The sequence below is a fragment of the Ursus maritimus genome, unplaced genomic scaffold, assembly GCF_017311325.1.
Source record: "Ursus maritimus isolate PB19 unplaced genomic scaffold, ASM1731132v1 scaffold_12, whole genome shotgun sequence".
Lineage (NCBI taxonomy): Eukaryota > Metazoa > Chordata > Mammalia > Carnivora > Ursidae > Ursus > Ursus maritimus.
In genome coordinates this window covers 15,788,222-15,811,540 of record NW_024423564.1, presented here as the reverse complement: position 1 = coordinate 15,811,540, position 23,319 = coordinate 15,788,222, and the positions used below count along the sequence as shown (strand labels likewise).

Sequence of the window (23,319 nt, the reverse complement as noted above, 5' to 3'; positions counted from 1 at the left end):
TTTCTCAAAGCTATTCTAGGCAATTAATTCTCTCAGCTTCCAAGGTAAATAAGCTCTGGAAAACTGGGTTCACAGGGTTCTCTCAAGCACTCTCCCCCACCCACCATGACCACTGCTCAGGTCAACTGGAGAGAACCTCCCAAAAAACTTTCTCCTACCTTTTGCATAGTGGAACCCATCTTTAAGAAAGGGAGCTGATGGAAAAATAAGAAACAATAAATGGAATTTCACTTCACAATTTACTTTGAAGAAGTGCATATGTTTGAAATGGTCAAGGCTACATGCATATCTGTTACCTCACCAGTAGGTAACTACATAGGCAACGAATTTTAAAAGTAGAATTTTGCACATAGAGACTAATTTAAATAGAAAACACATGCTGAAAAATGGCAGGAGGTCTTTTGATCAAAAAAGAAATCTAATTAAACTGCAATTCTGGGATCATTGTTTTCTGATTGGATTGTCAAGGTCATATAGCTACTTGCCCAGGATCACATAAGCAAGCTGTACAAGTTGTTTTGAAATCAGTTAGACCAAGTTTACATAATACTGTTTATATCTACAGTATGTTCTATTTTTCAAAGTGCCTCCTTATTTATTATTTGGGAATTAGTGGAGAAATCACTGGACTTAGAGGCCGGAGAGCTGGGTTCAAGTCCCAGTTTGATATTTAATAGCTGTGTGCCTTAGGTAAGTCATTTAAGAACTCCTGGTCCAACTGGGGTCCTCCGGGATGCCCAGGTAACACTTGGTAAACTGTGAACTGACTTGCAAATATGTTTTTTCTACTTAATCCTCATTAACAAAACTGTGGGGGTAAGTATTCCACTGATAATGTCTTCTATTTTCTAGTAGAGAAAAGTAAGGCAAATTGACCCAAATCGTACAGCTTTCACAAAGAGTTAGTTTCCTGACTTCAAAGCTTGAACACCTTCTCCCAACTATCCTGACATAATTAGCAAAACTAAGCTTGTCAGACTTCTACTTACGGTATGCTTTTTGGATGACAGTAGCAATTCCGCTATGAGCTTGCGAACAGAAGTGCAATTGCCTTTATAACTATTGGGGTTACAAAGATTTGAGGTTATTAATAACCCAAAAGACATGTAGCTGTCAGAATTTTGAATGCAGTTACATTCACTGAATGTCATTTGTAAAAATATATAAATGTCATACTATAAATATGGAAACCAGAGAAAAGGAAAAATAAATAGGAACATAGAAATAAAAATCTTTTATGTAAATTACCTAAGATTAAAATATTTTACAGTGTTAATTTCATATTATTTTTAATGAATAAAGAAAAAGCCCTCAAAGAAAATATTTTATTCCATATAATATCTAACAGGTAACAATAATATCCCAATGTTTTACTCAGAATATTCTATTCTTAGGAACTTTGGCCTTTTTCTAGTCCTAAACTAATCTTATGAACTATAAAATCTGCACTTCCTATTCAATTTTAAGAGGTAAAGTTCTGTTGCAAATCTATGTTTGATTATCTCCAGGCAGGAAGACAGCCTGTTTAGCTTTTGTCTTTTAAATACCATGAACTAGAGATGAAATATGGAAAGCCTAATATACATTTTTCCTACTTAAAAAATCAAAAGCAGTTGTTTTCTCCATTTCTAGAAAGTTTGTTAGTTAAAATTATAACTCTTTGGAGAATTTTATTTTATTGAGGCAAACATGTTTCTATTCAGTATTTTATACTCTTCAAACCAAGTAAATTGGTAAACCCAAAGATGAAAATTTTTAGGTACCATTAAAATTAGCTATAATATTCCCCCACATACCAGAATTCCTTAAATTGCTGCCCTTTTCCTAAGGGGTAAAATTGTTTGTAAAGAATGAATTGGAAAATGTAGCTAGCTGGTATATGCTACAGTCTATCTTTTGTCTTGAGTCTATATATGCATACAATGAATCCATAACAATTTCCTAAAAGAGCTATGGATTCTGTTTTTCCCACTTGAAGGGTCAAGGGTAGAGGTACCAGGGCTGCCTACCCACCAGGCTAAGGCTGGCGTTTGCTCTCTGAGGGCCATCGGTAGCCTGTGGTTCCCTATTGCCAAGGCTTGCCCTATGGAAAAGCATGAACCAGTTCACTCTTTTCCACAGTTCAGCTCCCCAAAAGGCTTGAGGCAGGACTGAGAATTAAATTTAAGAGCATACACCACAAGTAATTGAGAATTTAATGCCTTTTTGTATAGAAAGCACAAATGAAAATGAATGGGTATTTACCTAATTCACTTTCACAGAATTAAGCACCAATCTGGGAAAATTTGAACTTCATCTAAGTCTTCTCTAATTCTGAGGAAGAGAAAGGCACTTTGCCATTTCTTTAACAAATGACAGTGAAATCCACCAGCCTGGTTATAAGGGAAGAGGCCCTATCTTTGACAAAATGTATACCGCACTGAAATAGATGTCATAAACTATTTGCATCATTTTATATTATGACAAATATAAAATGCAGACTATTCCATGTTGCCACAGTGACCTCTGCTTTGTGACTACTGGTGAACTTACCCATTTTCATACAAATTCCAAGCACAGCCATGTCTCCAAAGATGCATGTAATTACCCTGTATGACGCAGCAATTACATGAAGATGACACCCTGGCATGCTTCTGTTTCATATAAACTCAAGCATTAAGCAGAAAGCTAGAGGATATGTGGTTCATGACCTTGGGTAATCACTGCTAATAATCTCTGATAACAAGCTTGACATCAGAATGAGACACAGGGCTCAGCAGTTACTACTAAACATATCTCAGATTAGGCTGTATTTTTTTATACCCCCTGAAACCCAAGATCAGGTAACCAGAAGTACCTTCTACAGACAAGAACTTCTAACACCTATAAATCAATTGTAGTATAACTTTTTAATCAAACCTCCAAGAATATTTCATGTTGTTTTTAGACTAACAGTCCTGCATATTCTTCCTAATTTCATGGAATAAAATATAATACTCCAAGGCCATCACCAATATCTACCATTGACCGTGGTATCACAAATGATACTTTTTTAAAAACTAATTTATTTGTACATAAGATGGTGTGTAGACCACACCTCTCCTCGTCATTTATTTTCATTTCTGTTTGAATAACACTAAGCTTAGTCACCTTTTCCTATGACAACCACTGGGATGTCCTATGATGTAGACATTCTGCATTTTTAAAAAATTTGTTTGCTTTCTTTGCATCTAAACCCTTATATTAATAAAATTGCTATGGGCTAATTGACTAGAGTAGCATGCGAATTCATGATGGCCAGTTATAACTCTACTTCCTGGTTTACAAAGTGTTGGTGACTCATTGTCAACTTAAATACGCTTTAAATAGTAAGAAACAAAGTAAGTGTTGAGTAAGTATAGGTACATACTTATAATATAAATGTACACACAACATTTTTAAAGCCACGACAAGATGACTATTTTAGAAAACAACTCCCATATATACACACATTAAAATAAAAAATGCCCACTTAAAATAAAACTCTAATTATTAAGCACAAACCAAGGCAGGAAAGGAGGGAGCATTTTAGTTTATTTAGTTTTATTTTTACCTGCATATGTCACTATTAGTCTTATGTTTGTATCATAATAATGTTGAATATAAAATTTAGCTAAATCAACGTGAAATAAGTCATAATTCTAAGGTCTTCTATTCTTTGAAGAAATTGTCTAATTAATCCCAATGACAAAAACAGAGCCAAACCTCCAGACCTCTTTATAACGTTAAATCTTGAATCTCTGCCGCCAGTCTAAAACCCTAACCTTGATGCTAATAAGCTGAAGTTCTCAGGGCTTCTCTTCTTCGGTTGGTTGGTCGGTCGGTATTTTATTTGGTTTTTAAAAAGAAAACCTCTTAACGGGGCATTTTAATATAAAGGAAACAGAGTGACAAAGAGGCTTGCCCAGATTATACAGTAGAGTTATGAGGAAAGAAACTTTGGCCCCCAAATTCCAAAAGCTGCAAACTAGCTGTTGTTGCCTTTCAAATTAATGGAAACCTAAGGAATTCCCATTTCAGGTTCAGCCTTTCAGCAAAATAGAGCTTCCAAAGCAAAAACATCCTGTTTAAGAGTGTGTGAGGAATCAAGAACATATTCTAGGTACTTTTTACTAGACAAAGTTGTATTGTCCTTCCAGTAAACATTATAATGAAAAACGTATGTTTCAAATTATGCCTATCTTGAAATTTACTTGGGATTTCAAACTTTATTTCTCTTTCATGATTGTTAATCCAGGCTGCATAAAACCCCTACCAACGTGTCTAGCATCTAAACAACACCTACAGGCTCCGCACAGAACAGTGCGTGTGGAGATAGATAGATAGATATATAAAATAAAGTGCTCTCCCAAATCATAAAGAAAAGTGCCTTTGAATGAACAAAGTGCATTCAGATTGCACTTTAAAAATGTTCAGCAGTTCTCAAATATTGAGTGTAACAGATAAGCCTATTTGAATAATTTAAAACAGATTTTACACTGATGGCATATTGATTTATACTTGATATACAAACTTCCCGTGGTGTTCATTAAACCATCTAAAAATGCCCTAACAAATGGAATCTCTATTATGATCTGTTAGCCATGAAGAGCATGATGTCTTATTTCCTCACAAGTTTTCAGTTAATTTCCTCCCATATCATAAAAATGGCATCATGGAAGGCCGAGGAAATCAATAAACGGGGCCGAAATCACCATATTTGCCAAAGCATTTCCTTAGCGGATATCTCCCTTTAAGTAAGCGATGCATTTAAGTGACGCTCCTGTGTTATGACCTATAAGCCATGCAGACTTGTCTCCAGCCTGTGTGTTGTCTTGTTTCTACAGAGTGTTATTGTAACCCTTTGGGCTCAGTCCATGATCGTTGTAATGGCTCAGGATTTTGTGAGTGTAAGACGGGAACCACAGGGCCTAAGTGTGATGAGTGTCTGCCGGGAAATTCCTGGCACTCCGGCTGTCAACGTAAGTAACTCTGGGAGCTGCCTTCTGCCTGCTCCAGCATGGCTGATTCCGCTTGTCCAGGCCAGTGCGTGCAGCTTCTCAGAGCAGAAAAAGACCCGAACCACTGACAAGCTTTAAAAGCTACTTAAGGCCCCAGCCTATGTAGAGGAGAGAGAGCAATCCATCACTGTCCAGCTGGCTTCTTTGAAGCCCATCTTCTTCCCCTCTGAATGTGGGAGCAACTTATATTGAAATATTGTGCTCAGATCCAGGTAGCTGGCCAGACCATAAATTAAGTGGCACAATAGGGACCCGGCTTGGAAATTCTCACCGCAAAATGAAGGGTGATGTGTATGTGGTTAATAAATTTCTCGAACTGAAAACTACCCCAGAGCTCCAGAGTTCATAAATTAAATGATATCTACATAACTTATTACCACCCCTGCTATCACACCCATCGCTGAATCTTAACCAAAAACCTGAAGGCAATAAATCTAAGGGATATTTAAATGCCAGGGTAAAATAAATGACAAAAATCAATATTGATTTTAAGCCTCTGAGGTTAGGCACCATGCAGCGAGCCTTAGACAGATGCCATTTGGTTCAGCCTCATTTCTCTGAGGATTATCAGACCTTCTTAAAAGCTTGTCAGGCAGGTGGCATGTTGGCGTATTCAGGGAACAGAAATTTAAAAATCTGAGCAGAAGCTTCCTTCTGTCATTCATAACCTTTTCTGCTTTTTCATTATGCACTAACTTTCTAGTCTATCTGTACACATTTAGCTTACTAATATTAAAAGGCCACCAGGCAAGTCCTCTGGAGCAGTGCAGTCCAATAGCAAATTGTGCAAGCCACATATGGAATTTTCAGTGTCTTGTTATCCACATTTAAAAAGTAAAGATAAATAGAAGAAATAGATTTTAACAACTTATTTCATTTAACCTTTAAATATCTCAAATAGTATCATTCAACATATAATCAACATCAAAACTATTAAAGATACATTTTACATTTTTTTCTTACTGTACTTGAAATCAAGTGTGTGTTTTATACTTCCAGAACATCTCAGTTAGGACTGACCATATTGCAAGGCCTAATAGCCACATGTGTCTACCATATTGGACAGCACAGCTCTAGAACTTCCTTTGCTTACTTTTCACTTGAAAACAATGTCAGCCTGCAGGAAGTGTCTAAAGCCAATTCCAAGGCCATGCAGGAAATTTCACCGGCTCCTTGTGAAATTAATAGTTATCTGTAAGCTATGCTTCTGCATAATGTTAAGCCAAAGTGAAATTTACTGTCATACTCTTGCCATGGGTAGCAAAGAACTGTGGTGATAGTTTGAGAAATCTGGCATTGAGGACTCCAAGATAAAGATGGGACCTTGGGGCTGGAGGTGAGCATCTCTAGCCATGCTGGAGAGGAACTTTAAAAGACAAAGAGTCAGGCAGCACACCTGCACAGCTCTGCATAAGGTCATGGTTTAAAAGTCCTACTTGACGTAGATTTCTAGAAAACACCGTAGGGGTATGGATGACTTGGTGGATCCCAAGGACCATGTGAGGAGGCAGAATTCAAAGGACAGTCATTGGTCCTGGAACATCTGGATGTGGAGGCCCAGAGAAAGCCAAAAGTCAAGAGGAAAGAAGGAGGAACAGACAGAGAAAGGACCCAAACCAGCGCAAGACTCAAGGCACACGTTGTAAGGAGACTTTGCAATTAAGACACTCTTCTCAAAAAGAAAGGCTCGTGTAAACTTCCTGATGCAGCAGGACATAATGAGTAGGTGTAATCAGGGAAAGACGTTAGAGAGGGAAGACAATCCAGCCTTAGGGGAGGTGTATCCCAAAAAGGTCCCAACTTGATTTTTCTGTATTAGTTATTGGAGTATTATAAAAATGTACAATGTCACCAAATTTCCCTTCTGGAATTGGAAGACTGGATTGCACGTGGTCCTCCACATAAGGGCTGTGAGATATACAAAACCCTCTGTACCTCAGCTCCAGCACCTCACATCCTTGGTATGAATGGATCAGTGAGATTATGGAAGTAAATGCTTTACCCTCTTGAGTATTTCGTGAGTACCTACCATGAATTAGGCATTGAGCTAACCGTAGAGGCTACAAGGATGAAGAAAGATAGCTGCTGTGGACATATGGGCATGGAGTTCACAATCTGAGGTGAGAGGCTGACAGACACACCAACAGTTTTGACAGAAAGTAGTCTGAACTAAGGAAGAGCTATGTATGTGCTTTTAGGGAAGCCCAGGTGGAAGTGAGGCTTCCCAGAGAAGCGATGTTCGGTTCAGTACTGAAGGATTAGTAGGCGCTGTCCAGGATGGAACTTCTTGAGCAAAAGTACATGAGCTGACACGCTGTGTTCCAGAAATATCAAATCGTTTTTGTATGATGGGAGGATAAGGTGTGTGTGTGTGTGTGTGTGTGTGTGTGTGTGTGTGTGTGTGTGTTGGGAGGGAGGGAAGATGTTCAGAAGGCAACCAGAGACCAGATCACATGGTTTCATGAACACCAAGCTTAGGAATTTCTTCTCATCAAGGAGGAGACAGACATGGGGTCCATCATACAGTTTTAGACAGAGGAATGAAATGGTCAGAGTTTTAGAAAGATTATTCTGGCTGCCCTGTAAAGGAAGGACTGGAACAGGATGAGACTAGATTTGTTATATCAATTTAACATATTTCCAATATACCTTTGAGTATGCAGTAGATTGATCTCACTCTAAAATCTTTTTTCCTTCCCTCAGATCCACCCATATAGGGCTGATATGTTATGCAAGAATATAGAAATTCTGCTGTCAGTTGATAAATGGCTACAGCCTGAGGAACCCTAAGTGCCTTCCCCTGGGATCTCTCAGACCACCCCTAAGATCCACCAACTAATGGGGTAACACCGGCCATAGTAGGGTGCCTCCAGTGCCAGTGTTATAACAGATACTCATTCTCATTAGTTGATGATCACAGGTTGACAAATATTTTTCATATCATTCCCATGTCTGCACACACATGAACACCCTCAAGAATGCCCTTCCAAAAAAAAAATACCCTTAACGTCAAATCTCTCTTTCTCTCTTCCCTCCACCACCCGCCTCCACACACTTCTACTGAGCTGAATGCATCCTTGGGTTAACCTCATTATCAGTGGCAGTGATTAACCTGACAACAAGAAACCAATGCCAAGAAGAAAGCAGTGGTAGATGGAGCTGGCAATGGTGCTGGCAGTGAGCCATGAGTTGTAGTAAGAAGACACACACTGGCCCTGGGCTTGAATTGCATCTCCACCTCTTACTACCTGCAAGACTTAGAGGAAATCACTTAGACTCTCTAAGCCCAGTTCTGTTTTGTTTTTTTATCTTAAAATGGGGGTAATACTAGGACATGACACATATAGTAATCATGAAGATTCAAGGAAAATAATGAATGTGAACCTCATGGTACATAGTAAGCACTCAATTATTTAATTCCAAACACATGTTGATGTGTCAAAATGCTAGCAAAATCCGTGTTTAAAAGTTATTGTACAATAATAGCACAGAACATGCAGCAAGAGTCACCACTACCAAAATTCCAAATTGTTGACCTAGAAACTTCTTTAAAAAAAAAGCCCTTGATCATAGGCAAGGCTGATTTAAGAGATCGAAGTGAAGCTGACCCCAAAAACAATGGTGTGGCTTTCACGGGGGGAAATGAAGAGCTCCAGGCTCATCAGTGAACCTTCTGAGTCAGGGGGTGACCTGCTGTATGCTCCATAAACGTAAGCTGGTCTGTCTAACATAAAAGGTGAAACACTTGAAGACCAACAGAACGAATGGTCTTTAGACAGCATGGGGTGCACCCAAGCCAGGAAAGAAAGCAGAAAAAAAATAGATTTCAAGGAGACCAAGCAGAATCAAAATTAGTGTTGAGGTTACTAATAGAAGAATGAGACACTGAGGAGAAGAAGCCTTGTTTTGTTTTGTTTTGGTTTTGGTTTTGGTTTTATGTGCCCCTTTGAAATTAGTGAAAAAGGATGAGCCACATCCCAGAGAATAAAGCTAAACCTTCCCAAAAGGAAGCCACATTCCGTGTTTCACATAAAACACAGAGGGTTAGCATGTATTGGGAAGTAATGACAAACTTGTCACCACCACCAAGGACATTGGACATAGGGGAGGTTTGTTGATATTTTGGTTTGGAAAATGGAATGGAAATAGCCGCGCTAGAACCAGTGAGGCTAAGGAGGAGGTGTGTTGGTTTCCTGGAGGATGTGTAAGGATGTATTGTAAATATATTAAATGTATATTAAAGCTACCAATTATCCCCCATTTTTACCTAGTTTAGATGAATGGTGCTTTCAAAAGAGCTTATAGTCTAAATATTTGGGTTAAAGTCAAAAGATTTGGTGACATAGTTCAGTGTCATGATTTTGGAAGATAACAGAGCATATAGGAAACCAAGAACTAAGTATACATAGCATGGGGAAGGCTGAGATTCAGTTGCTGGACCATGGCCTAGAATATGGGTTCTTGGAAGGGATCAGTACATACATTACTGAGAACAGAAAAACGTGTTCAGTAGAAGGCTCAATGGTCTGATCAAGAAGATTTTTAATTAAGTTTGAATATTGTGAAAATACCCTTATAAAACTGTAAAACCGGACATGTAGCAAACCACAGAGTTTAAAAAAAAAAAAACACAACAGCTATTCTCAGGAGAAGAATAAGGAAAGGTTTGTGGAACAAAACTCTATGGTTTAGATGTTTTCCTTCCCAGAGAATGCACAATAACTATTCATTTTCTCCTGCTGCTAAACTGCCGCGAACAGTGGCTCAAAACAAGAATGTGTTTCTTACAGTTCTGTATTTGGAAGTCCAACAAGGATCTCACTGGGCTAAGATCAAGCTGTCAGAAGAGCTGTGTACCCTTCTGGAGGCTCTAGGGGAAAATCTGTTTCCTTGCCCTTCCTAGCTTCTGGAAGCTACCTGTATTCCTTTGCTCATAGCCCCCTTCCTCTACCTTCAAAGCCAGGAACCTTCCATCTCTGTGTGCCTTTCTTCCAACATTACATCTTTCTCTGAGCACAGCTGGGAAAAGATCTCCACTCTTAAGGACTCTTATGATTAGCTTGGGTGCACACAGATAATCCAGGAGAATCTCTCTACCTCAAGGTCCTTAATGTAATCTCTCTATAAAGTTCGTTTTGCCATGTAAAAAAAAAAAAAAACAGGTTGCAAGGATTAGGATATAGACATCTTTGGAAAGAAGACAGTTGACACTGTCTACTACAATAATCATTGAGAATGGCAAGTTTTAATGCCAAGCGTAAATATGCAGGTATCATAGAAATGGAATGTAACTCATGCTTGGAAGAAAGATATGCAAGAGAAAAAGAAATAAAGATATGCAAGAGAAAAAAGAAATATATAATAGATCAGAAAAGAGTGCCATGTGTCAAGAAGGTATAGACTTGCATTGTGAATTAGAAGATAGAAACGGTGAAATATTTTTCAGTAAAGACCAAAGAGCTTATAGAAAAGGTATTGTGAGAGTGTATTACAGACCACACAACCATTTAAAAGATAAACATATTTTTCAAAGCCAAATTAGAGAATCTAAATGCCCTGGAATCTTCCAAAATGAAGGAATTCAAATATCAAGATATTTGCTAAAAGATGTGTTCTGCTAATTGTTGACTTGCATTGACAAGAATTTCTTCACTCAAAAGAGTGGAAGAGTCAGGAAACTAGTACCCCCACTCTGGGGTAGTACAGAGATGGTAGTATTGCATAAGAGAATGAATGTTAATAAAAACTTTTAAGGGACATTGTCTCAAACCTTAAGAAAAATTCAAAATATCCTTAGGGGAAAAAAAGTAAGATCTTAGATACTTTTAAACACACACACACTGACTTTTTAGAAATAAAAGCACAAATTTTTCCCAAAAGGCTACCTAGAGAAAATAGGAGACTTCTAAAATAACTAACATAGCTATACAAGAGTTCCCAATGGGGTTTTGATGAACATTTATTTAGTGCCTACTATGTGCTAGACACTGCTGTAAATTAAGGCTAAAAAACCAAAAATTGCAAAAATGCAGGATGGTATGAAGTTGTGTTCACAGTTGTTCAGGTGACAAAGATGTGGCAATCTCAGCTCGCCTTCAAGCTCAGTTCTAGACAGCTGTATGTCATGAGCAGCAAAGAAACTAACACAATTTCAGGCTGAACAAAGACCAAAAGAAGTTACAGTCCTTCTGCCCTGAGCAGCCCACATCAGGAGTCTAGTCCTTGGAGACCACGTTCTAACGCAGCAGACAGTGAGGTAGGAGAGTTCTGTCTTTGATGGGATTTTCATAAAGCCAGCGGAAGCGGGTTGGTAATCGTATGACTTGACACATTGCCGATGTCAACCAGGGTTCGGAGGGCTATTATGTAACAGGGGGACATGTTGCTTCAGGAAGACCCAACGGAGACCAGTGGGTAAAAGAGAGAGGTGGTTTTCAGCTTAGCATTTCCCAACAATTATTCTCCCCAGCTGTCTAAGAATATACAGTAGAGTGCCTTGGGTCCTGATAAATCCCCAGACTCTGAAAAAGTTCAGAAAGAAGCTGGACAGTCCCTATGAGTGATGCTTTTTGGAGAGTTTCTGCTTAAACGAACAGTTGAGTGAAAAGACCTCTGGGGCCTCTCCAGCTTTTCGACTCTTTCAGACCAATCACATGGGCCAAGGGAAGGTGTACAGAGATCCCCAGCTCAAGTTGTACTAATAACCAGTTCGGCCACTCTGCTGTCCTCTGTGGTCTCACCTCTCTTTTCCAACGGGTAGACTCTCCTACTTCTCACCAGCCCTGTTCTCAGTCCTCACTTCCGGTTTCCAAGAGTCAGACTCCAAACTTCCACAAATCCTTTTTTTTCTAGAGATGAATTGTTTCTTATCATAGCATTTTTGCTCCTATAGATCAGGAGGCTTTCTTTTCTTTTACTTTTTCTTTTTTCTTTTTTTTCTTTTTTTTTTTTTTTTTTGGTATGAGATTAACGTCTATAGGCCTGACAACTCACAATCATTAAGATGATGCTTACAATTGCTTCTCTGAGATGAAGATAATACCTCTCTGGACAAATACCTTGAACCTAACTTGTAATTTTTCAATTGCCTCTAGTTGCAGTCTCCTGCTATTCGCTGTGTTACACTAAAACGTCCGGTTCACATTTCACCAGCTGACCTCACATTTTGAATCCATTGACAGGTGGCATGTCACTTAAACAAGGATGTCTGTGCTGCTTCGGAGCATTTGCGGTCCCAGACATATGATCTCACTCATTTGGCTCTCACACCTCTATCACTGAACATGAATGGCATCGCTGAATCCAAGTTTTTAATTTCCTTGCTAGCAACTTGAACAACAGCCTCATTTCCCTTGCTGAGTACCACATCCATAACAGTGATGAAAAAGAAATCGTTGGAAGGGCACTTGATGTTACTGTTGTTCAACTCCTAAGGGTGGGAAGGAACTGCTCGTTAAACAGAACCAGTAGGAGCCTCCCCGAGGTAATTTAAAAAGGAAAATATTAGGAAGACAGAAGATAGAAAGTGGCAATTTGTTGGCATTACAAATATGCCGGGTAGTCCTCTTGGGGAAAAAAGGCTTATTTTGTCAGCTAGAAGAGCGAACCCCAGGGTTGCTCCCAGTTGTGAAATTTCTCCTGATTCAGCAGGACGAGGCCACAGCACTCAGTCACGCTAATAGCCATCACTTTCCAGTTCCAGTCCTGTTTCCCTTCCATTCTTAACATAACTTTAATTTGGGATTGGTAGAAAAAGCCCACCAACCTCCAGTGCATCAGGGACCTGCTACCACCTGTGAGCAGGACGGTCCAGGGCTGACACTCAGGCCACGGAAAGCGCCTTAGCTCTTCACACCACTAATGGCTCCATTTGGAGCAACCATAAGAGGCAAAGGCTGGAGCAGCTTGAAAGGAGTGGGTTGTTCAGAGCACCCTTCACGGTTGGATCATACCCTAAATACATTTAAAACCTGAGGCTCTTGAATTGTTGGAGTTCGTCATAAGACAGATACAGATAGTGGATATACTATCCAGTGGATGTAATAGCAACCCATAGCCGGACATAATAGCAATTCCAGACCATTTCCTGACAGTCTGAGGGTTGCCTGCTACTCACCTACCCTGTGCTCAGCTCAGAGAGGGGCCTCGGTTCTGACCCCAATGAGAAACTTGCCATATTTACTTGCCCGTCTATACTATTTTTCCCCTTTATTTGAAGAGAATTTTGAAAATGACAAGGATGCACCAATGTTATCATTTCACAGCACAGAACCGTAGAAGTTTAACAGTGGAAGGTGTGTGAGATGCCAAGATTCCTGGAGAGATGCAGGTACAACGTTACCTACTAGTAGCCCAGAATCAAACCAACAGCCTGGTCCCATCTGGGAGTAAGATGGTCAGGAGGCCAAGCAAAAATACAAGACATGAAGTTCTTTCCTTGCTTCAGATAATACACGGAGTCTCACCCTGAGCCACTCTTTACACACTAGTGAGTGTGTGTAAGAGAGAGAGAGAGAATCTCAAAACTTTCTGAAGCTCAGGACCTAAAGGTAATCCCTAAGTGACTATCAGCCCAATTGAAAAAGGACCGCCCCACTTGACATTTGTGGGAGAAAAATGTTTATGTAAGTGAAGACCCTGTCCTCAGGCTCCATCAGAACAGAATTCCGGGGCAGAGAGCCACGGATAAACCAGGGTGGCAGGGTTCCTGATAACTAAATTCTAGGGGTGAGTGCAGTGAAATCAGGGATCCTGATTCTGGCTGTGACGGCTACCAGCTCTCCAAGGAATGTTCGCTCAACACCACTGCCTTCTCCGTGCATCTCCTGTGAAATCCTAGAGAGGGCTTGGATGTTCTCAGGCTCCTTGTTGGTCTGAAGTTCTGTGATCCTGAAATCTCACAGATGGTTTTACCTCCTTGCATATGGACCAAGTTCTGAGGAATAATAATTACTTTAAAATAATAAAAATTGTTATTTATAGTGCACTTCCCGTGTGTCAGGAACATGTTTGCGTTATCTCCTTCTACAAGGGAGGTAAAGATTATTTTCCATATTTTAGAGACAGAAAAACAGATTTTAAAAGGGTAATTCCCCAACTCAAATGCCTGAAAATGGCAAACCAGTTATTAGCAAGTATTTATGAATTGAGTTTTCTGCAGCATTTTATAGGATTTTTGTCATTTTTACTTTGAAGATGGAGACAGAGACTTTAGTGATTATTCCAGGGGTCAGCAAACTTCTATGAAAGGTCAGATAGTAATTATTATTTTAGGCTTCCTGGGCTATACAGTTTCTGTTGCAACCACTCAACTCTGCCCAAGATGACATTGAAATAAATGAGTGTATTTATGTTCCATTAAGACTTTATTTATGGACGCTGAAATTTAGATTTCATATAATTTTCACGTGCCGTGAAATATTATTCTCCCTCTGATTCTGTTTCAAGCACTTAAAAATATAAAAACCATTCTTAGTTCAGAGGCTGTAGTAAACAGGAGACAGGCTCCATTTGGCCTGCAGACCATGGTTTGATTTATTTCAAACTCACACAGCAGTTAGAAATGAAGAAAGAGAGGACCGGGTTAATAAAGTGGAGAGAATATGAAGCAGAAGACAGAAGAGAACATTAAGAAATACACACACACACACACACACACACACACACACATTTCATTAAAGTGCGTCTTCTATCCTGATGTGGGTATCACGAGGAGTTGGTCTAACCGATTCATATTTACCAGGCTGTAATTGACCTTAAGAAAAATGTTAGGATTTCCAGAAACATGAAGGCTGTGACCATATAATTTCCAGGACAAGATCACAGGCGTCGTCAGTGCCAGGCATTTAAAGGCTTACGAGCCGGCCAAGTCAATTTAGCATCAATTTAGTACAATCAGCAACTAATGAAAGAGAAGTCAGGGTGGCCATAACACAATCAGGATTCCTCGTGTTGGTGTGAGGAATCATTCTGTTGCATTCTGCAGGAACAACCCATCACCTTGAGTATCAGCAAAAAGCTCTACTAAGAGAGAATTATAGTAATAATATCAGCTATGACACCAAAGGCACAGGAAAAAAATACATACAGAACCCACTGAGAATTTTTTTTTTTACCATAGGCTTTGACATCAGAGGTAATTATTTTAAATAAAGAGCATGTCCATGCCATGAGCCCCTGCCTCTTCTGTCCAATGGTCTTTGGAATGTGACTGCGACTGTCGAACCCAGGGCATTCTGGGTCATGTGGCTCTACCTTCTGGAACAGAATTAACTTATGACCATCTCTACTTAAGGGCTGTGTGCTCTTCATCCCATCTTTGTCAAATTTTTTGTTTTTAAAAATTTTACTCAACCTTCCGTTTTTCATTGCTGCAAGTTGGGGAGAAGAGACATGCATTAGCACACAGCAATTGACCATCTCCATGTAAATTCCAATGACGTTGGATTTCGTCCAGAAGAGACACATACACACAGAAATTCAGGCCCACACGTGATTCATGGGCTCTGCACCCAACTTCCATCACCAGCGCATCCTCGTAGTTAGCAGTCAAGATCATCCAGACGTCCCTGAATGCTTTAAAACAGAAACAGTTGCTAAAATGTATTTTTAACAGAATTCCTTCCCATATTCTGCAAAAGTGTAGCATTAATATTAAGCATTGCAGTTATTTCTTCTGAGCTACAACTCTTTGGGGGAAATGGGCATATGTCTCGGAGACAAAACTACAAAAATAATGAAATATTGATGTAATTATTTTTAAGAATCACATTTCAAGCTCTTTTTAATTAGTACTTTGACCCTATGGACTTAGTCTTATGCTAATCTGTATTCTTGATCATGAAAATCAATAATATGGACCACTACATCGCTCACATGCTTTTGAGTACAAAAAGACAAAGTTTGGGAGTTTGTGGGAGGGCTTGTTACCAAGATAATCTGGCAGTTTATTAGTGATGTAATGTCACAATCGCTGCATTTTCAATGATCTTGCTGACCCAGCTTTCACTGATGCCCACGTGGAAGATACTTGGGTAGATTATGAGGTCTTTGCTGAGATATCACATCTGTCTTCTTTCTAATTAAAATAAAAATTAAAGTTGCTGATTTGCACCAAGGATGCTAAACTACATTTAGACATACAGATATGGCATATGAATTCTATCCGATCATATCAGGCTTTGAAATTTCTGAAGTCACATTTTTACTAGAGACTGTCAGATCATAGCAACCCTATAGGAAGTCTAGACCCTCAATTTCATCTTTGGTTACTAAATTCAATTTAACCAAGGTGATAGAAGGGCTTCTTAACAGAGTCTTGCAAAATCTTTTGAACTTGGCAAACTGGGCTGGCTAGAGGATTGTCTGATTCATTCACTTGTTCATGCAATCATTCATTTACTCATTTACTCATTCATTCATTCACTCATACTGTCATTCGTTTTAAAATATTAAAGCCCAACCGTGTGCCAGGGATTATGCTAATTTTAGCACCAAAGACAACTAAAATGTTTTCCCTGCACTCTAAGGGCTGACAGTTTAAGAAGGGTCTCAGATCCAACAGCCCCTCACTCTTGTTGGAATCTGAGAATGACTTCTAGTACCACTTTTCTAGAATCTCTTCTCCAGGCGCTAATCTTAGAATCTTATATATGAGTTGGAGTTTAAGACATACTCTAGTTTAGCACTTACTTTAAGTCCTAGATGAAAATTGTTTCGTCTTTAAAATTGTTTGGGGCTCTCATGAGCTCTCCTTATTGCAATTAATAATGATGATGATGGCCACTATTCAGTGCCCGCCACGTGCCAGGAACTATGCCAAGTCATTTACCCTGACTTGTTTAATCTGTATAAAATCCCATTAGCAGTTATCCCCAATTTACGGATAAGTGAACTGAGGCTCAAAGTGGCTAAATAAGCTGCACGTAGTCATCTAGATTCTTGCAAACCTGAAGTGTGGTCCTTCCGCCAGTAACAGCATCACTTGGGAATTTGTTAGAAATGAGAATTTCAGGCCCTACCCCAGACTTCCTGATCTGCATTTTAACAATATTTCTAGGTGATTCGTGTGCATATTTGCATTAAAATTTGAGAATTTAGAGGGTGACAAGGTAGGTATAGATTTTAACCTTGGGATTGGCTGATTCCAAAGCCCAGGTGTTTTGTTTACTTGTTTTTATCGCTTAGTGTTCACAGAATGTTGGTGGCTGGGAAATCAAGGGCACACGTATGCCTTAGAAAAAATTGTATAAGGGGCAGAAACTCATAGAGTATCTCATGTCAACAGCTTTTACGAGCATGTATTCTACAAATCCAGATCATATTAAAATAAGGAGAATCATGAAAACTTAAACAAGTAGCCTATTTGTTTTCTTTCATCCATATAATTTAAAAGTGGTTAATATTTGATAGGTTAATAATAAATATTTTAATATAGTATATTGCATTTGGTTATGAATATATCAAAAGGAAATACAAAGTGAGTTCCGAAAGATAAACTTTTATTGGGCACATGAAATAGAACATAAAATTTGACGGCAATTACCATTTAATCTATTCATGTTTGGAAACGTATTGAAAGAGAAGCTCATAACTCAGTTAATTGTTATGAATTATTAATTGCTCATTTGAAAAGCGATGAGCGGAACCACACTTGTTGAAAAACTTTCCTTCTCAGTGGCTTTAACCTTTGTGTCATTGGTTTTATGAGAACAAAAGGGAAAGAATGACAGCAAGATTCTAATCGTCCAAAACTAGAAAGTGACAAGACTGTGAACATCTCAGTGACTATATAAAGGTTAACTGAGATCGAATGAAATAGTTAGAGCTGGCCCCACTCTCACATACTTAAGTATGATTCTCTGGGGGCGGGCCCAAGCATCCGTATTTTACAAAACTCCCCCAGGCAATACCCACTCGCAGCCAGGATAGAGGACTACATTTTCAGTAAGTACACGTTGCTGGAGAGAGTTCAGCCAGCCGTGAATTTGATTCGCTATTCTGCACCCCAAGTGAATACCAGGTGGGCTCCAGTTTGCCAATCCTCAATAGAGTCTGAGGGAAGAGGGTACTCAACCACGGCCAGGAGCCCTGGAAACCATGGGCAGCTTTATAAAGACATATTCCCTAGCTGGCGAGTGATTTCTAATCCATACAGGCTAAGATCAAGAATATATCTGGATTTAAAGATACCTGATATAAATAGCCCCTTCTTTCTCAAAAAATCAATGTTATGAGTTTCTTCTGTTGAATAAAAAAAAAAAACCTTCAAAAAGTGGAAGGCTTTTTTTATTAACTAAATCCAGGGATTTATTGTTTAGTGTCAGCAGCGTAACTGCTTTATAATTGATTTTTCTGAAGAGAACTGAAAACTTAAGCCACCTTAATTTCCTTTATCTTGACACACATGACTAGCATTACTCTGAAGTATATTTTATCAGGTTCCCAATTACCATTTTTTAAAATCAACTTCCTCCTTGCATACATGTCTTGGTAAAATATTTCTAAGACAGAGAGAAAGCGTTTAAGATTAAAAAAATGGCTGCTTTATTCCTATTGATAGCTTTATCCACTTTCTTCAAGAAATTATGTTTATATTCACTTATGTTTTTTTAAAATGAGTGGGATTATTAAAATACATTAACACCTGTTAATTTTTAAAATCTTGGGATAAAGAAGTAAGAACATTTGGGCAATGACAGAAGTTTAAAGATAATGAAACAAAATGTAATATTTGCAACTTAAGCTAATATGCCTAAATCCTTATAGACTCAATCAAATATTTGGTACGTGACAGTTACAGTCCTGTACCATTAGTTAGCCTTACTCAGCCTCTATCTGCTTCTGTAAACTGACAATAAGGATCAGATCTGCCTCGCTCTCTGTGAGGATATAATGACATAACGATACTTAACCCAGTTCCTGTCACACCGTAAGGGCACGTGGTGAGTTAACAGAACTAGAAGCCATAGTACCTACCCTCCAGGTTTCATTGAAAATGGTGGGGATTGGATCAACAAATTTAAGAAAGCAATCAAGTTACAAACAGATGACATGATAAAAATGAAAGTGATCCTAGTCACGGCTGCTTCCTGGGGGGCAAAAAAAGACTGAACAATGAATGGGATTTCATACTTCATTGTGTCATGTTCTTGCGGTTGTTTCAAGTCCTAATTGCCATCTGTAAATGCAAAATTTTAGTTAAGATTTTGTCTAAAATCAGTGCCCCTTAGGTTTGCAGTTTCCAAATAGGGAGATAAAGCCCTCACTGTCAACTTTTCTCCATTAAATTCACCCTACCCTTAGCAGCACTTGTTTGTCAATTTTTGGATCACCCTAAATCCCGGAAATTACCCTGTAATGCTAAGATGACTGCCTGCTAGCCAGGTCTTGAATTACGGTGACCCCTAAACAAACCAAAAGCAGACTAGGTTCTGTACTTGGGCCTAAACCAGTTTCTCGGGAGTGACGATTGGACACTTAACAATCTGTTGTGTCGTCATCAGACCCATTGGATACTTGACAATTTTCAGGTTGGTGACTATGGATACCCTTGGGGATTTGTATGTCAGAAATACATTCAGAGCCCTCTTTTTTTTTTTTTTTTTTAGAACTTCTCAGGAGTCTTTTTTTATTATTATTCTTGGCAAATTCCTGTTATGTGCTATTTTTCAGAAAAGTTCAGATTTCTCTTCTTATACTACAAAGATGCTCAAATTGAGATTTTTACTTTGAAGGGAATAAGGTGGTTTTTTTTTTTTTCCTGCAGAAGATTAAAAGAAATAATGTGAGTAACAATTTAACCACATGTCATAGCGCCCTTGAAGAAGGAAGGCTGACTTTTTAAGGTGAACCAAAGGCACTGAGGAACAGAAGATGAGCTAATACTTCCTCAGCCCCAGCAATGTCACTACAAAATGTGAAAATGAGAAGGAAACAGAACCTCCAAAGAGCAAGGAGCGCATGAGGGAAGTGTTACTGTCACTTGCAACAGGCTCACAGGGGACTCTCTGCCAGGGTCAGCCAATCTTGGTTTAGTCTGTGCCTTTGCCACGTGCTGTCCCTCTGTACACGATATTGGCATATTAGTTTATGTTTTAAATGAATGTACTAGTGGTTGAGGAAGAACTGATCGGGGCAGGCAGGGTGTAAGAAGTACCAAGCTCTAAAGAAGTAGGGTAGGAGGAAAGACTCTTGGTTGAGGGATTCATCAACACATAACCAAACATTTATTGACCTTTTGCTAGGAAGCCTGTATCATGATAGGAGCTGTGGAAGGTGTAAAGCACGTTTCTACAGCCTGTGCCCTCCAGAAGTCACCAACTTTGAAGTCGGGGTAAAGCACATAAAATCATACAGTGAAGCAAAGTTCCGTGTCCAGAGTACTTAGCACCCTCCTAATGAGTCTGGTTTTAAAGGAGAGTTTTCCAGAAAGTACTCTAGGTCTACTCTAGCTGAGTAACTCTGTCTTGAATCGTGGTTGCGGTCGTGGCCCCGCCTTGTCCTGGGTTGAGCAGGTTATATAACCTCTCTGACCTAAGATTTTGCCTCTCTAAAGAAGAGATGACTCCACCTCCTAGAGCTGTCAGGAAACAGAATGAAACGCTTGTGAATTACTCGGCGCAGTTCCTGGGCCGCAGGAAGTTCTACAAATGATCGCTGTGATTGGTATCGCTCTACCATAAGCACATTGCGGTGAGAAACGGCGATCAATGAAGAGCTTGGAAGGATTTGCAACTGTCAATGAGCCATTAAACCTGTAAATAGAGAGTCCGATCATAAATGTTATTTTTAAGCAATATTTGACAAGACGATTAATTATGTGTGCTCAGAAGTCATTAGGGGAAAGTGGGAAGTGTCTGGGTGGTGGACAGAACTTTACATGGATTCCCCTATGTTCTGAAAGTCAGTGGGGGAGGGAGGTGTGGGCAAGATAAGGAGTTGAAAGTCTGTCCTGTATTCAGGAGGTGTCTGACATCACAGGTCTGCTCTCCTGGTCCTGGGGAAGTGACCAAGATCTAGGAAATGCCTGACTCTCCCTCCTGCCTTGCTGGGGATTCTTGAAGACTAAGGCACCCCCCCACACACACCCCTGCCGTGGGTCCTTGAATGAGAGGATGGAGCTTCCGTTCCCTGGGGCTCCCTTCAATGGCATGAGATTAGCGTCTCAAGACAACAGCCCGCATTAGCCATTTGTATGGTGGAAGAAAGAGTTCTCTTTTGTGTCCAGTTTTGAAGTAGAATTTTATTGTTTTGTGGAACAGCACGGTCAACTTCACATTTGTTAATAAATCTGAAGATAAAGGTAGTCTTGTACTTTTTAATCAAGAAGGCAATGCACTACCTGTTCCTGGCTCCAAATATAACATTAGTACAGAAAATAATGTTCCTTTAGAGCATGGATTTCAGTCTAAAAACTTCATCCAGAAACTGACAGTCAAAAAGGACACTGAAAACACATTTCTTTTCAAGACAAGACAGGAGTTCACAGGGGATCTTTTCTTTCCCTCAGCAGGTGCCTAGTTTCCAGCTACAAGAGTGTGCATTACTCACTGAAAAATGTGTTTGAAAACACAACCAGAGATCATGACTAAAACCCCCAGGGGGCTCTCCTCAGGCCAGCATAAGTCCAATTCTGCTCCTGCAATGTAGTTAAGCTTTTCCTGCTGACATTGTCCTTCTTTTCAAACTGCTATGACTTTAGTAACAGGAAAGATGAATTTCATATAGGGCAATATGCTGGAGTCTTACAAATAAATACACCTGTATTATAAACACTTCATAAATTAAATTACATTCAAAAATATTTCAGTAATAAACACGCCATGTGCCATAAGCATGCTTAAACATTTCACACATATTATTTCATATTGTTTTCCCTAAAACCCTGCAAAGAAGTGCTAGTATGCCCATTTTATAGATGAAGAAACTAAGGCAGAGTTTAATTCGTTCAATTGGTAGGTGATAGAGCTATTATAAAACCAAGATAAAGATCTGACTCCTTGTCCCATATGCCACACAAATTCATTGCTGTAGGTCCAAAATAGACACACTTTTAAGCTCAATCCTCCTTTGGAACTGGGAGGGTAATAAGAGCTTACGATGTTCGTCTTGGACCACAGCCCAGCTACAGGGCCAGTTTGCTTTCAGTGGGATGGAAACAAGCCTCAGTATTCATTAATAGGAGGGTTTATGAACACGAACACCACCACACAACAGAGAAAGAGCCTTCTGGAGAAAAACAAACATCGACTGACAAAGGTTACTGACTCTGTTTCACTCTCACTTTATCACCTGCTAACAGGAGTAAATGTTTATTTCCTGCCCTCTATGTGCAGTGAATTTATTCCTCGGCATCAGCAGCTGGTCCACCCATGCTCACTTGGAACCAGCAAGCTATGCTCTTGGATCCCCAGCTCTCAAGGTCAGTGCCGAGAGCACGCAGAGAGGCCCTGCCATGTAGCGTGCGAACTGTTGAGAGGCGGCATTTGTTAACACAAATGCGATGGGCTCTCATTCTCAGGATGCAAAGCATTCAATTCAAGCCCCAAATCCTGTGTCTTTTCACACGGAAAAAATCCCTCAAACTGGTCATGGAAAGACTTTCTGACTAATTCCTCAAGCCAGTCAGAAATTCAAATAAAGACATCGAACCGTGGCTGACCCCATGCATCCATAAACAGCTGTCAGATAGTCAGTCCCTGGATCAGATAAGACAAAAGAAATACTCTTCTTCCAACATCATCATCATGGCAAGCACTTTGCATCATCCTGTTTAATCTTCACAGCATCCCTGTAACAGAATATAGCACTTTCCGAGTTTCCCAGACTTAGAGAGGTGAGACAAACTCGGTCACGAAATTAGAAGAGAAAAGGAGGCCAAACCCAGTTCTCTTCCTCTCCGGGAAGTGAATACACCAAAGTGTATTCACCGTCAGGGGCCGCGGGCAGAGCACTGAGCTACGGCAGCTCCGGGGTGAGCCTCGCAGGGAGGGCGAGGTGAGAAGTGGGCATAATGAGGAAGACTGTTGAACATCAAAGCCTTGCAAGATGACTTTCAGAAGCAATAAAAAGTCATTATTCACAATGTTGTCCGTTCACCTGGTATGGTGCCCCTCGGGATCAAATGAAACAGGATGTTGGCTGCTGGAGACAGGAAGGTGCCCATCGTGTCTAAAGCAGCAGGCTTATTCTTCACCGGCTGTGCGAGCGTTTGCAAAAAGTAATAAATGCCTGATTCACTTTAAGGGTCCAATAGTCTCAGTCAGCCAGGAGCCGGTAACTGCTGTTGCATTGCAGCCAT

General features: G+C 39.7%; 1 protein-coding gene across 2 annotated transcripts in view; it reads left to right on the top strand.

Annotated features, from left to right (window-relative positions):
* NTNG1 (netrin G1) overlaps positions 1-23,319 on the top strand; it is a 308,501-nt gene that overhangs the window by 260,352 nt on the left and 24,830 nt on the right. Inside the window, exon 6 of one of the 2 annotated variants that reach the window (XM_040626970.1) lies at positions 4,845-4,979. The exons of the other annotated variant lie outside the window; for it this stretch is intronic. Coding sequence (XP_040482904.1) covers positions 4,845-4,979 — 135 coding nt within the window. The remainder of the gene's footprint in view (positions 1-4,844; positions 4,980-23,319) is intronic. 2 annotated transcript variants of the gene reach the window in all.